The sequence below is a fragment of the Balearica regulorum genome, chromosome 2 (assembly GCF_011004875.1).
Source record: "Balearica regulorum gibbericeps isolate bBalReg1 chromosome 2, bBalReg1.pri, whole genome shotgun sequence".
Taxonomy (NCBI): domain Eukaryota; kingdom Metazoa; phylum Chordata; class Aves; order Gruiformes; family Gruidae; genus Balearica; species Balearica regulorum.
Window position 1 is genome coordinate 153,483,177 of NC_046185.1, and position 16,018 is coordinate 153,499,194.

The following is a 16,018-nucleotide window of genomic DNA, read 5'->3' on the forward strand; positions in this document are numbered from 1 at the left end:
TTTTCTGAATGTCTCCAACTCTTTGTGGGAATTTTGTAGGTGCTGAATCTTACATGAGTAATTCTCCCTGTTTAGGGAGCTAGTAAAGAATATCACCCTTTATGTCTTGAACTATGAGTGCTTTATGCAAGTTCTCCCTTGTTTGCTGAGTTTGGCCTGCAAGCAGGATGGTCTGGGTGACTGAAAAGCCATGCACTATTTAGTGTGTGGTTGTGCTTAAGCCAGGGTTTCCAAACCTTAGCACTCCAATAACGTAACTTCCTTTCCTTATAATAGGAAGAGGGCAACGGTTGCTACCTCAGGGTGCTGGTAATGGTCTTTCCTGTAAGTGGGTTACAGCTGTCCACCTCTCCTAACTTACGTTACATTCAGCGTGCTGGCTAAATTTTCCAGTATCAGTGTAACAATGAGCTTCAGAAAAAGAGGATTTTGAAAATGTATTTATATAGTGGATAGATTTGAAGTAAGCTGCACTTACTCTTTAATGTTAACTAGGACTAGCCTCCTGTCTCGGATAAAACAAATGATTTACAAACTCCCAAAATGCGAGACATTTGTACTGATGTAATCCTCAAGAATTTTGTCTTCAATCCTGATACGGGTAACATTAAGATAGTCTATAGAAATTGCACAAAGAAAGTTTCTATTACAGCTCAATGAAAAATACATGTATATACACGTGCGTATATATCTATGCATGTATGTGTGTGTATTTCCTCACTCCCTTCTATTTCAGTATATTTTCCTACTAGTGCCAAAGTTCAACAGTAACAGTTGAAAGTGCCTGCAGAAATAGGAACAGGTCATTGACTTTAAAATGAGGAAAACTAAGACAATTTGGCAGCATCTCAGTCTCTGCTTGAAGAGTTCCATTCCAACTTCAAGCTTTAAAACGTTAGAAAGAACGTAGAAGTTTGTTTAAACTGACTCTAAATCTATTCAGCTTCATTTCATGAAAACCCCATGCTTGAAAGCCAACAGCCTGGAGTTGCAGTTGGCATTTACGCTACAAAATGATGGTTAATTATAACCCTGCGGTCTGGTCTGCTGAAGATCATACTGTGCTGCATTGAGCGATGCAATGCATCTTTAAACTGACTGAAGCTAAGTGATGGAATTGCCTCTTTACAGTCATTTTAGCTTGGCAGAAGTGGCGTTTTGCCTTGTGCAATAATTGTCTTTCCCTTGTTTAAAAGGAGGGTTGCGATCGCAAAAGAGAGCGGTTGTGACAAAATGGGTTTCTGCTATGCCCAGTTCCCCATCGACATACGTTCTGGAAAGAGTCGAGCCTTACGCTATGGCAGAGTGGGCCAGAAGCACAAAAGCGCAGCTGCCTTCTTGTGGTCCCTCACCAGAGAATCCAGGCGAACTGATTTTCTCTTGTATGGGGAAAGTAGGGGAAAGGAGGTCAGCATCGTGCTTAGCAGAATGAGCAGCGCGAGCAGTGCTTGAGCAGGGAGAAGTCAGGGGGGTGTATAAATGCAGTAATGCGTTCTTCTGGAGACTGGAAATAGCAAATGGAATGAGCTGTGAGTGATATTCCTGCCTTGGTAAATAGGTGATTGTACTTTCACGGGGAATTGAATAATGGATACAAGGGAAAATACAGAAAAGAAAAACTAAAGTAGGGGAAAAAAGGTGATCAAAATGGAATTTGGAGTGTATGTGCAGGCTGTCTTTATAGGCTTTTGTCCATAAGAACTTTGTATGCGGTATAATTGTTTGTGATTAAAACGCTGTTAAATACTTAACTGTGTTCAAAATTTCACAGTTAATAGGTGTTAATTTTCAGTTATGTACTCTATTAGGTTTACATACAGCTTATCAGAATTGCTTACTGCCTGTACATTGCAATATGCAATACTAGACAAATACTTCGGCTATTCTTAGAAGTGAGTATCTACCATCATTTTGTTGTTTCCCTTTAGATTACTTATGTCCCTTGCTGGTGATAAATGCGGTGTGTGGAACTTAAGTGTAGTGCAGTGTTTTAGCAGGATTTCAAGCAGTTTAACTTTTTACTAGACGATCAGAATTTTCCTGCTGTTCTTGTTTAATTCTGTTTCATATATAATGTCCATAATTGTGGATCTGAGCATGTACTAAGTGACATGGCTAACATCTGTCATGTGTGATTCTCCTTTCTGCTCCCTGGGAGGAAAATTATGTAAGGATTTTTAAAAGTTTTTTCTTATTTTCTTTTCATTTTATGTCTGCATTAAACATAAGTATTTCACAGAATTCACACATTCAGCCTTGTTTGTGAGATTTCAGCCTTGTTTATGTGAGATTGCTTGCTTTTAAAAAATCACAAGTAATGGCTTCTCATCCAACAGGGAATGGGCAGGCTATCCCACCATTATGAGCACTCTCATTTTGCTAAGTGCGTTGGGTTGCATAGCTTTCAAATCATGGTGCACCAAAGTGCATTTAATCACCTACAGCATGAAACCATTATTATTTTAATCCTGCAGTTTGATTTATGTGTTAGTTTCCTCTAGACTTGTATCCTAAATGTTGTGGTATTTTCACTGGAACAGAGCTCCACAGGCTCTCTATGGGGTGAGTTAATTGGGAAAGTGCTTTTAAAAATTAAAGAGAGTATATTAAATCAGCATTTGCCTGACAATTAAGACTCTATACATCTATGTCCCTTGTTGTTACTCTTCAGTTTCTGAATATTTTGGCTAAGTGTGGCTTTGACTTGCAACCCTTGCTTGTCGTGACGAGTTCGTACTCACCAAAGTAGTATGTTTTCATTGTTATATTCTACATGAGTAATAGTTTCAGGCTTGCACCTGATTATTATAGAAGGCAGTGGTATAATGCATATGGTTTCAAGGCTCCTCTATGGGAGTTAGTGCACAGTAAGCTATGATGAGCATTTGCTAACTCTGTGCTATTTACGTGCTTTCATACCTGCAAGGTAGTGTAGGTGACTTTGCAGCAAGGTACCTTGCATGAAGGCACTGGTGGCTCAGGAGTACCCACACAGAGAACTGGTGAAGGATGGCTAATCCATTGCGAACTTGGACTCTAGCTTACTGCATATTAACTTTCCCATGCGGACCAATGCCTGGTGAAGTACCCAAATGGATGAGAATTTTAATCCATCACCACACTAGCGAGCGTAAATGCATTTGTGCATACAGATACATGTTCCTTCTGTGTTTGATATATAAATATACTTGATTAGTGAAAAAGCAGTTAAAATGTTGCAAATAGATAGCCTCCTGTTCTTTTTGTTATAAATGGTATATAAGAAGCTTAATCGGGAAAAATAGTCAAGTAATATTTCTATCATATTTTGTGTTTTTGCAGTGAGAGAAAAACGCAAGAGTCTCTATATAAACCACGTAAGTGACAATGTCTCGCTATGCAGCTTTCTCCTTGTTGTCTGTATTATACAGTAAATAAGAGTTATCACACATGATTTCTATATTGGTGAGAGGGTGCTGATGCTTCAGATGTCTGTTCTGCATCAGGATCCATTAAGTATAGGTCTCGGCTATTGAGTTAGTGGAATGGATCTGTTGGTTTGAAGACAGTATCATGCTCGTAACCGGTGTACATTGGTAACTGGTACCTGAGACAAAGAGCTGCACGTATTTGTATGATTTTAAAAGTTATTACAAAAACTCTCGAAACTCCAAATTACATTTGTTTGCAAGTTTGCTTTGAGAGAGCTGCAGCTTTTGATGTTTACACAGAAGTTCTGAACTGCCTGACCAGTGTTGATGCAATGTAAATATGGATTGACATGTGGTACGTGCTGAGTATGAAGACGGAGTTTTGATATGGTTGTGTACCCCGGGCATTTTTCAGTTCAGTTCTATTTGTATCAAATTCTCGGTGAAGCTGAGAGCAAATCCCCTGTAGCCTGCCTTGGGTACAGGACCAGGCTCTTTGCCCCAGTTAGTATTGTTTGTACTACTGAAGCACCTGGAACCAGTGCGGTTCCCAGTATGTTAAGCCTTGTGCTGAAATATCTGGAGTCACGCCTCAGTAAAATTGGGGAGGGAAAGAACTAATTGTCTCCCAAATGGTATTTGCCTTTAGGGTGAAATGGGGAGCGGTTCTCAAAATTTTCTCTATCTGGAAATGTAGGCCATCATTTCATGAATCATTTTTAAGCCGGTACAGCTGCTGAAAGAAGCAGATGTGGTGTATAGCCTCTGCATCCCCTTGTGCTGGGGCAAGCATCTGTGCAGCTCCAGGTAAATGGGATTGGGGCACGAATGGAGATATAAAAGCTAAAATGAATCTGCTCCTACATGTGATTCACTTCAGAGCTTGCACCCGCAGAAAGGGAGGGAAGCAGAGAGTCAGGAATAAGCCACCCAGAGGGATGAGGAGGCAGGACTGCTTCATTTGTTAGCAGAACTGGTTTGTGCTCAGTGGTTCTGGAACTACTGCCGGGCTTTGGAATCAAGCTGAGATTTTCAGTTTCCCCAGAGTTAAGATTTTGAGAAGTCCTGAGATACTGTGAGGCTTATAAAAGCCTTTAAAGCTGGCCCCACCAGGTTAGGAGATACTCTTGGTGCTTCTCACCTTCTGTTCCCCTGTAAAACATTTCCATTGTTTACAGTGCCTGTGAGGGTGGTTTGCAGTGCAGTTGTATTGTTATAAAATTACTTGTAAAGCTAATGCACTGGGTTCCTGTAAGTTTAATAATGTGTGCTCAGTACCTTCTAGCATGCTTTGTAGCCTCAAACTCGGAGGGTTCAGTGTAAAAAAAATGACTATTTAGACACTGCAAAGCAAGGTATCACCTGAGTTTCTGTGACAGTCCACCTTGTGTCATGGGTGAAATTCTCACGTGACCTGAATGGTTTCATGCCACGTAAAAGATGTGTCCTGCCTTAGGCAGACTGCGAGGGGATTCCTCTGGCGGATTGAACAAAGGTGACCATTACAAATGCTGCTGGAAGCACACTGTTGCAAACCCTGGTATAAAATGTTTCTAGGCAATGGTGGATTTGTTGCAGAAAAGGGAAGGGTGATCGTATCACCGAGGAGTTGTGTTGTTGGGAGCTCATGTAGCAGCTTAGGCATTTCATACCCTGAGCACCTTACTAATTTTTTTCTTTTTTTTTTCTTCTTTTTTTTTTTTTTTTTAAATATCATTCAAAGCGTTGGTTGCAGCAATGTAAACTTCCCCCAGTAGTCTGGTTTACTGCTGCCTTAAATCTGACTTCTTTGTACTTATAAAGTACTTCTGAATTACAAAGCTAAAAATAAAATTATGAAGCTCAAGTCTTTACCATGGCTTTCTCTCTGTGTGTCCTTACAAGTCAGTTAAGTTTTTTTAGCCAATACTCATAGATAAGCTATATTCTCAAATATGGCCTGTGATATTTAAGTTGTTGCTTCAGCACACCTGTGAGCATGCATTCAGCACCTCTGAAATACTCAGTCTGCTAAAGCTGACGCACAACCTGGTGATCATTTTTGAAGTGGTTGCTGTGACCTTTAACTGGCAACTGTATTTAGGTTTGTAGACTGCAGGGAACCATCATAATTTTCCTAAGCCACTTTGAAGAAATTTGAGGAAATAGATTTAACAATCGTATGCACAAATGATGGGTAGTATTTACATTATAAGCTAATTTATGATATACTCTATTGGTTGATCAGTTGTTTTCCACCATTTTTCAGTGTGTGCTAAGTGCATTTCTAAAAGGAGCTATTGCTACTCATCTGTTTCCTTGCTGATGTGAAGTGCTGGGTCCCCACATCTGCTCTGGAGGAAACAAGCCAGAGCACATAAATTTTGGAGCATTGTTTTGTCTTCCTTTTACAAGAACTCACCATAATGCAGCACTGTTCTCTTTTGTGGTTTTCCATAACGTCATCTTTTTTTTTTCCTTATATAAGTCTTTTATACTTGTTCTCCTTTTGTGACAAATAACCAAGATGAGCAACAAAATATTTTATCCTTTTATGTAGCATCTTATTGGTTATTTTGCAGGCAGAGTTGAACATCTCCCAGATGATCAGGGCGGTTGGCTAGCAAGAGAACTACCAAGGAATGTTGTGCTTTTTCTTCTTTAACTGTTTGTCTAGTTCTGCGTAGTAATAGATGAGAATAGTAGTTTATACAAATACAGTTTCAAAATGTTATGTATGAAAAAATTAATTTAATGAATTAATATTGACTCTTTTTCATTTAAAAATGCACTTTTTCAATATAACACCACTGTTCTTTTCCTTTCTTGCTTGCCCTTGTTTGTAAAATATTTTAATTGGCTGAATAGTCTCTTTTCATCCCCAAATACAAATAGTGGGTTCCTGCTTTGATTTATTGCACTTTGTCAAAGGCTGAGAGTTGCCACGTTTCAGATTCACCTTGTCAGTAGGTGTGATGGAAGAAGCCAACAGCTGTTCTTTTTTTCTGGTGGGGAAGGCACGGGGGGGAGGAATGAAAGTGGGGGTGACAGTGTGCTACAGAGAAGCTGCCATCTCTCCGTCTTCCCACGGAGCCCAGGGAGACAGACGACAGTTTGGAGATGATGCTGGATCCTTTGCATAACTACCAGCATCCTTGGAGGAGCTGGAAGTTACCTACCTACAGTGTACCTGGCGTGTTTGCTTTCTTCCAGCCTATTTTAATTTCTAAGCAGTTGCAGCAGACTCTATTTCCCTTTCCCGTTGAACTGGCAGTTGTTTTCTGTTACAGCTTTAATACTGCTTCAGTGTGCTCTTGTCTTTTAATCTGCTTAGTCAAGCTGCTCAGGGGGATAAAGATGCAGACTGAGATAGAGGTGTTTCCTGTTTCAGAGAGGAGAGATTGCATCAGTATCTCTGCCTGTACAAGGAAAGCAAACAGGAAGACATATTTTATGTTTTGGGGAGGGTGGGTAAGTGGAGAAAAAGTGAATTTTTTATTGTTGTTTGCAGTAGTTAGTTCTTTGTACTAGGTGATTACTTTTTGCAGGGGAAAGCAGCAGGGCAGGGGAGGGAAAAGTTGTTTTTTCCATTAGGTTTTTCTGGAAATTTTCCCTTTCAGACAAGATGAAAATGCTGTCTGCCAAAGTACTTTCTTCTGTTCTAGACAAGATATGCTCTTAAAGTTGAATCTGTGTTTATAAGCAGTAATATCCAGTAAAAATAAGGGATATTTTTTGCATATTGGAATATTTCTGCAGGAAGATAAAGGGATGGAAAAGGGAAGGAATAGAAAGGGAAGTAATATCTCTCTTCCACATTTGTATTTTTTTATTCTGGAGACCCTTCATCACCTTTGTAGCAACAGCTTCCTTTCAGCATCATCTCTTGTTTAGGGATCTGGACATGACTTCCACTGTCTGCTACCTGGCAACTGGATGTTCAAATCCCAGTAGACTAATCCTGTTTTTGTCATTCCAAGTAGAAAAACTGACATCTGTGTATAGACCAAAATTTTTTCAGCATTCTGGGGAGAAGTTCCTGGATGTCATTCACGTCAGAACCCCAGTCCCTGTAAGTCACCCTGTAGTGATTCCCATCAGGGGAAACTTCTTCCCAGCAGCAGCCCTGCTGATGGGGACTGTTGGAGAATGGAGGGGTCTTTTGCTGTACGTGGTGTGGCACAAGCAATTTGTGACCCTTTTTGCATGCTTGAAATGATGTATGGTATTTGTTCCTGTGTAGCCCCCAAATTTTCCTGTCAGAGTGGATAAAGAGGCTGATCTGCTTCCCTGTTGTAAAACTACGAGGCATGTGACTGGTAATTAGACACTTCCAGCTAGTGATTATAACTGCAAATATGGTACATGCTGAAGTGGGAACATGGTCTAAAAAGTGCTTTAATCCATGAAAAATGCAAAGTACAACATAAAATGTGAAATGTTGTTTTTGTTAAGTGCCTGAGGCTGGCTATTGTAAAGGTTTATAATTGCTGTCCAAATTCCTTAAGATATTTTAATTAACATTCCTTACTCAGAGAAGAACAAGATAAACCGAAAGATAGATTAGAGGCTTCTCAGGTGCTCTTGAAGCTCTCCTAGAGATTGCTTAATCTGGTCTTCGCTCCTCTCCATGGCAAGATCACAAAAAAAAAACAGGTCTAGAGGGGGCCTTTCTAGGCCATCTGGCCCATCTAGCAGATTCCTTATACTGATGCCATTCTTAACAGATGCTGTTTAAGATGCTTTTTCGGGCTTGCAATAAGTTAGAATCAACAGGTTTTCTTTAATGGCTTAATTAAACTTACTGTTTGCAATGTTTTTTCTAATGTCTTTCAGCCCCTTGCTTCTTTTCCTGTCCTCCAGGGTGAAGAATTTTACCTCTCTTATCAGGCTCAAGGCAATAAGTTATACGAAGTAGCAAAATTTTGTAGGGGGAGGAACAAAAACTAGCTTTTAAGGTGGAATGAGAGCACACAAGAGAGTTCTTTTACAAGGTTGCTGTATAATACTGCTGTGCTGGGAGCACAGTGAAGTCCCTCTTGTCAAATTGCACAACACTAGCAATTATACACTATGCAAATATAAGCCTTGGAGCTGCTTTAAGTGTTCAAAGAAATATTTAATCTTTTCAGGTTTGTAAAACAGGGTGCTTTATCGCTGGTTAAGTAGGGTCTGTGTGTGCTGCAGAAGAGTTTACCAGTGGTTGCTGAGCCTCCCAAGAGCTCAGTGGTACGCTGACAGAGTTTTCTATAGCTGGCTTGAGTAAGGACAAGCTTTGAGAGCAAAAAACTTGCAAGTACAGACCTAGTCTAAAGCACCAGTTTTTGACATTATCAAACATTGGTGAGACTAATCAACTGAGGACAGGGTGAATCGTGTCATAGAGTGATGAGGTACAATGGGTATTACTTAAGAGTGGTTGGACGGGATCTTTTTTTTAATATATTGTAGATGTTGGCAGGGAAAGGTAAGCATATGATGGTGCAGTTTGCTGTAACTTTTGTTCTGGTGAATATACCCATATCTAGCCACTAAATGTAGACAATTGTGCTGTAGTGTCAAATTATGCAAGATGAACCTAAACGCAGAGGTTTGCAGAGCTGTGCAGAGAATCGTGTTGCACAGCTTGCTTGATTTTGGAAACACTTTGTTGACCTGTAAAATCATGTTTCTTCTGTGAAAAACGTTGTCGGAACTAAATCATGTCCAGAAGCAATGGAAGATCCCCAAGATAGGAACCTCCCTTTTCCAAGTCAGAAGCAATCCTGGCATTTTTGCTTGCTGTTGTAATTTGGCTTCATGCGTACTTTCGCATGCCAGTTTTGCCTATTAGCATTTTGGCCAGCCTCTGCTGCCTGGAAGCTAATGGGCACGTCTCCACAGACGGGTGCAAGCAGGCCTCAGTTTTTCCATGGGGGGAAATACTATTTAATGGTACCTTCTAAAATCATGCGATAACTTACACCTGGTTTGATGTAAGAAGAGACAGTACTATCATTATTTAGGACAGAAGCTGCAAATTATCTTTTGATGGACAAGTGCAAAAGAACACTGACAAAGACTAAAGCTCCTCTGCCAAACTGGAAGCTGTCTGGCTGAAGGCCAGCTCTGGTACAAAAGCTGTATGGCTTCATTAGGGAAGTCTTGCGCTCAAATGATCAGATCCTGCTGAGCGTCGGGGCAGAGTGCCATCCTAGTGTGGCTAAAGAGCTGCCAGGACAGCACTGGCCGGAACCACTTCTGCTCAATTCTGAGTGTGAGTTTTGGTCAGTGGGCACCCATCCGTTAGACGTTTCTACCCAAACCCACCCTGAAACAGCTATTTTAACAGAAGAAATAGTCATACTTCCCCTTTCCCCACAAATTTACATTTCATTTCTGAGTGATGCTAAAATGATGGCTGAGAGAAATTTGCCCTTTTGTGTATTTTCATTGTAAATTAGTTAGGAATTTGTTGTCATTCCTTTCATAGCAGGTACATAGAAACAGTTTTGCAGAGCTTGTATGGTTTAGCCATTCTGGTTTTGATAAGATGTATTTTATGTAAACTTTGAGTAAATCCTGCTGTTCAAACATCTTAAAACAAACGTGATTTGGAAAATTGGAAAGTTTCAGGCTGAAGCTGGGAGAAAAATAAAGCAGTGCTGTTTCCTTAGTACTAGCTGTGCAAGAGGGAAAAACTCCTGGTTTTTAAGAGCTAGAAACACCTGGCATTAATGGAAGTACACTAAATCTTGATCTCTTAGAGCTTGTTCTGTAACACATGTAAAAGCTTAGCAAGTTATAAAACAATTTTTTCCATTATACATCTTTTCCTGTAAAGAAAAAAATTCCACAAAACACCTATTGTATATTCATTGTAACCTATAATGTCAGCATTTCTTAATGAACGTCTTTGATTAAAATGAGAAAAATAACTTCTTCTGGATTAAAGAGCTGCAAATCCTCTCCACCAAAAGAAATCACAAAGTGATAGAAAATTGATCCAGAATTCACCTCAAGAGGTTGTCCAGTCTGGTTTCTTGCCTAAGAGCAGAATCCTGCCTCTGAGCTATTCCTGTATATGTTTGTTTTACTCTTTACAACTTTCAGTGATGGAGATTCTATCACTGCTCAAGTCACTCAAGCTATCCTTGCTATTAGAAAAAGGTGGTGGTTTGGGGGGGAGGGATGTTTGCCATCACCTCCTCTCACACTTTCGTGTCCAATCTTAATTTTCCCTAGTTCAATATAAGCCTGTTCTTTCTTATCCCATCCACAGTGATCATGGAGAACAATGTTCTCTTCTTTGGAACTCCCTTCATGATTTAAGGCCATTATTGTTGCTTTGTTCCTGAAGAAAACCTCTCCAGTCATTCATTTTTTCCTTCTAAATCAGGTTCTTTAAACCTCTGATGAGTCTTGCTGCTGTCTCGTCCTGACTCTCTGAAATCAATTCATCTTTCTTGAAATACAGTAGTCAAAACTGGATATAAAATCCTAGCTGAGCAGAGTGGAAAGGTGCTCTACTCTGTTGTATATGTGGTAACTCTATAAATCCTTTATGATGTTTTCCTTTTTTTATAAAAGAGTCATCTGCAAATTAATGCCAGTGGCAAATTCAGTAAAAATTACCTTGATTATGTTATCAAAGTTATTGCTCAGTATTTTACAATGAGTAGACCAGACCTCTGTCGAATGTCCCTTACTTCAGCCTTCCAATCTGAAAGTGACCCCTGGGTAACCACAGTATAGTTTTCCAAGTAGTTTTTACCTGCCGTGTTGTCCTTTTTTTGCCCTTTGGGAATTTTATGTGAGACAGTGTCAGAAGTCTTGCTGAAGTTGAGAAGCATGACATCTACTGAATCTCAGCTTGGGTACAAAAATATTACTACTGGAAGTTAAAGTATATATAAAGTGAATTCCACTTCATATCAATGAGGTACTTTTAATTTGTAAATATTTGTAATAGCAGAGATAGTCAAGGCTCCACGCGTGTCCTATGCTCACTGTCATGTTTGCATATGAAGATTTACAAAAGGAGCTATACCAGTCCTTTCTTTCCCCTGTGTCAGCCTTCGTGGTGGGACAGAACCTCAGAAGGATCTCATTAATGTTAGAGGGTTTGGCTAATTTCTTTCTCAGCTCTTCCAATTTTTCTCACGTAGAGCCTCTCTGACTTGTCTAAATGGAAGATTTTTGTGGTCAGCTGTGGTGGATTTGAAATGGGAAGGCATTAAGCTCCTGTACAATTTTGGGTGTGGACTTCTCTGTTGAAATGGACACAGAAGGGAGTTTCTCTGCAGGACAGTGCTGAATACTGAGGTAACACTCAGTAACCTCTTCTGTCCGTTGCAAGGATGAAGAAGGTTCCTGTGCAGCATTTCATGGAGGTTCAGAAAAGCCTGTTTGACTGAACTGTGGGACTTGAGATGTCTTCCAGCTTAGTCAAGTTAGAATATGAAACTGAGGGTGTTTTCCAGTAATTTGGAAAAGGCAGAAGATCTGTTACCTGGCATACCATATGGCGTCAGTTGGATGTCAGAGTAGAAGCTGGGAATGTTGATCTACCGATAGGTTAGTTATTCACATGGCACAAATGTGTGTATGTACCCAAGATAGTAGGTTTACACTTGGCACCATTTTTCAGACTGGGAGAGGTACCCCTTCCTGCCGAGTGGTTATGAACTGAAAGTGAGGCATGAGACACCACATATTTTTCTGAAGTGTGAAAAGTTCTAAGCCTAACGAAGTATGGTGTGGGCTGAATACCATGGAGAGTTCTGTGATGTGATAGTTTCAGAAATAGGGTGCGTGGCTCTAATTATTGACATGTATCAAATGTTGGAGTGCTGTTTACAGAAAAAATGTAAATTTGATAGTGGTGTTGCTACAGAGTTGTTTACTGGTTTTTACTCATGCTTGCCTTGAATGAATCCAGTCCATTTATCTTTAATTTTATCTAAATCTTTAAAACATGTTGACATTTAAGGTGTAGAATTAAAACTGCATGTGTTGATTTATTTAATGATGCTGAAATGTCTGTACCTCTCCCTTTTTTTTTTTTTTTTTTCAACCACTAAACAGTCTCATTTTCAGTTGTTTTTAAGTTGCTTTCCCTTTATCATGCCTGTGGAAGGTACTCAACAATCTAATCCAGAAATTTGAACTAAGCTATGTTACAATAAAAACTATAAATCACCAGTCCCCTAGTTGTTCTCTCTGCATACATCACAATGCTAGATAATACATTTTACAGCATTAATGCCTCCAGTGCTTCTAAATTTTCTGTTTGTTGCTTTGCTTAACATATAATGGCTTGGAAGGTAGATGGATTATGAGCTTACAAAGTACCTTACCAAACTCCTGGAGAATTTTTGAGAGGAGATAATATTTTTTTTCATTTTTTCAGTAAACATTTTTATTTCCAAGAAAAGCAGTTCAGCCTACGAATTTATCAGTCAAGTGGAGGACCTTGATAAAATTTCTTGATGAACTTTGAAATAATTTGCAAATAATGTTTCTACAATTGAAACAGCTTCAGAAAATTATTTTCTTCAATTAATGGAAGACTTTGAATGCTCTTTTGCTCATAGCTGGGAAAACCAGAAAGATGACTCAGATGCCTGTAGGTTTTACCAGGAGTCTGTCTGTTCTGTATCTAATGAATGCTGCTAAGAAGTCTGCTGCTTATGGAAAAGGAAATGTTAGTGAGATGATGGAGTGCTGGCAACTGAAATAATACCTGTTTTGGAAATTAGGCAGGGAAAGATGTGTTGAGGGAGGAGTCACAGGACTCATGAGCCTGGGTACTCATTTCCTCTGAGCTGGTAAATGTCTGTGGATTCCAGTGATGGTATTGACATTGTCTCTCCACTGAAACGCTGGAAACGGTGCTCATTGTAAGGCAAATTAGAATTGTCATGTGGATGTGCCAGCTGAATTTTGAATCTATTCTGTTGTAAATTAATTAAACATGTAATTTGACTGGTGGTAACTTTCCTGACCCAGGCTCTTGGTCAAGTTATTCACTTGTGTAGGTGCAATAAGCAAGGATAAAATCAAAGAGCATTAATGATTGTGATAGCTATTAGCTGACATGATTAAACTGTTCTCTTTAGACTGGCCCTCTTAACAGAAAAATCTTCAGAAATAAGCAGTGTTGTCAAATGTGGTTTTGTGGCCGAGCTTTCCAATGTTTTCCTATGGTAGTGCAGAAATAGAATTGAAATCTGTTGAAAACTTTTTCTGTTGAGAGATAGGTTGTTGATTCTTTTTCTATCCACTTTCTCTTATGTGCTTTGATCAGTTTTCCTCCTAATAACAATCTATAATTCATGAATTAATTTCTTCTGATTTCTCCCTATTAATTTTTAAAGGAGTTTTACTGTAAAGACCTCTTCTCCCTATTTCATTCTGTTAGGGGTTTTTTGTTGGTTTTAGTTGTTTGGGGGTTTTTTAATGCTTTTTTCTCCAAGCATGGTTTTGTATCTGTGTCTGAATCAATCTTCATTTTTAACATGATTTCTTTTTCACTCTTCCATTTATTCTTTTCAAATGAGAACAGAAACTTAGATCTTGTTCATCTTTGCTTTCCAAATGTATGTATTTAATTTGAGTAATTTTCCACAAAGGTTTTTGCATGTTTTTTTCAGAAGAAGGAATGGAGGGAAGATTGGGACTTGAAAGCATTAGGCAAGGCTCAGGCAGGAACTGTTGTGACTTTTGCAGTGGTAATTATTTCTGAACTTTCTGAACTGCTTCAAAACATGATCATATTACTATGTGCGTCATTGTGAGAGAGAAATTGTTTTTTTCTAAATTCTTGCATCTCCTCAGAAAATTGTTTTTGTATTACGTAATTGCTATTGTTCTTTTGCATGTTTTTCATAGCATCCTCCTGGGCAGTTGAGAAGGAAGTACAGTTCCTGCTCCACTATTTTCCTGGATGACAGCACAGTCAGTCAACCAAACCTCAAGTATACCATCAAATGGTGGGTTTCGTAATTTATTTTTTTTTTTGCTAGAACCTACATTATGTATATGCGTATATGTACACATAGTTCTGAGTCATTACTAAGCAAGCTTCACAGGTCTTAGTTTTTGAAGTAGTAATTTTTTTTAATCCTCTCATGCTCCAGAGGCAGTGAATAGGATGAGCAAAGGGTTATTATTCTGATTTTAGGTCCGTGCAGAATCAAACTTCCAATACTCCCATTCTAGCAGCTGAAATCCTTGTGCTTCAGTGTTCAGCTAGGTACTTGCTTTGGATGAGTTCTCAAAACTTGCTTGGATACTTGTTTATCCAGACTTTAGGAATTATCTGGCATCTCCTGAAATTGAAGAACTCTTTTCTGTTCATGAGAAAATGCTCATTTGCTAAGCTTTCCTTCCAGTTTTCTGTTTGAAGTGGAAATTAATTGCCTCCAGAGTCATTTCTTTATTGAGTACAGGAGCTCTGGCAGTTATTGCACAGCAGTGGGGAGCTTTGTATGTGGTACACACATGGGTTACCCTTGGGTGACATCTCAGATGTTCATTTCAGGTTTCACTGGTGCCTTTTTACATTTGGAGAGAAATGAAATTGATATTTATAGTGGATTGTTCTTTACATTTTGTACAGTAAGGGGAAAAAATGAGAGAACAAATGCTCAGGCATTTTATGCTGTTTGTTTATTATGGTTGCTGATGTACTCTCTTGAGTTGTTTGTAGGATGGTGTGGTGGGTTGACCCTGGCTGAGGGCCAGGTGCCCACCAGAGCCGCTCTATCACTCCCCTCTTTCATTAGACAGGGGAGAAAAGGTACAATGAAAAAAAAAAACTTACGGGTCGAGATAAGGACAGGGAGAGATCATTCTCTAATTATCATCACGAGCAAACCAGACCGAACTTAGAGAGGGAATTCATCTTATTTATTACTAAGCAAAACAGAGTAGAGGAATGAGAAATAAAACCAAATCTTAAAAACACCTTCCCCCACCCCTCCCATCTTCCCGGGCCCAACTTCACTCCCGGCTTCAACCTCCGCCCCCCCCAGCGGCACAGGGGGACGGGGAGTGGGGGTTACGGTCAGTTCATCACGCGGTGTTTCTGCCGCTTCTTCATCCTCAGGGGGAGGACTCATTGTTCCCCCGCTCCAGCGTGGGGTCCCTCTCACGGGAGACAGTCCTTCACGGCCTTCTCCAACGTGAGTCTCCTCCACGGGGTGCAGACCTTCAGGAGCAAACTGCTCCAGCGTGGGTCCCCCACGGGGTCACAAGTCCTGTCAGCAAACCTGCTCTGGCGTGGGCTCCTCTCTCCACGGATCCACAGGTCCTGCCAGGAGCTTGCTCCAGCGCGGGCTTCCCACGGGGCCACAGCCTCCTTCAGGTGTCTCCACCTGCTCCGGCGTGGGGTCCTCCACGGGCTGCAGGTGGAATCTCTGCACCCCCTCATCCTCCCTCCATGGGCTGCAGGGGGACAGCCTGCTTCACCATGGTCTTCACCACGGGCTGCAGGGGAATCTTGCTCCGGCGCCTGGAGCACCTCCTCCCCCTCCTTCTGCACTGACCTTGGTGTCTGCAGATGTTCTTACATCTTCTCACTCCTCTCTCTGGCTGCAAAAGCGCTCTCTAACTGTTTTTCTCTTTCTTAAATATGTTATCACAGA

At 40.2% G+C, this 16,018-nt stretch overlaps 1 protein-coding gene across 3 annotated transcripts in view; it reads left to right on the plus strand.

The window, feature by feature from the left end:
* The window catches only part of CCNY (cyclin Y), a 128,324-nt gene that overhangs the window by 77,534 nt on the left and 34,772 nt on the right, over positions 1 to 16,018 (plus strand). Inside the window, exons 3-4 of one of the 3 annotated variants that reach the window (XM_075746567.1) lie at positions 3,322 to 3,356; positions 14,262 to 14,362. In XM_075746567.1, the coding sequence (XP_075602682.1) occupies positions 3,322 to 3,356; positions 14,262 to 14,362 (136 nt within the window). Of the gene's footprint in view, positions 1 to 3,321; positions 3,357 to 14,261; positions 14,363 to 16,018 lie in introns of those variants that run through there. The other 2 variants (XM_075746568.1, XM_075746569.1) reach the window with 2 other exon arrangements.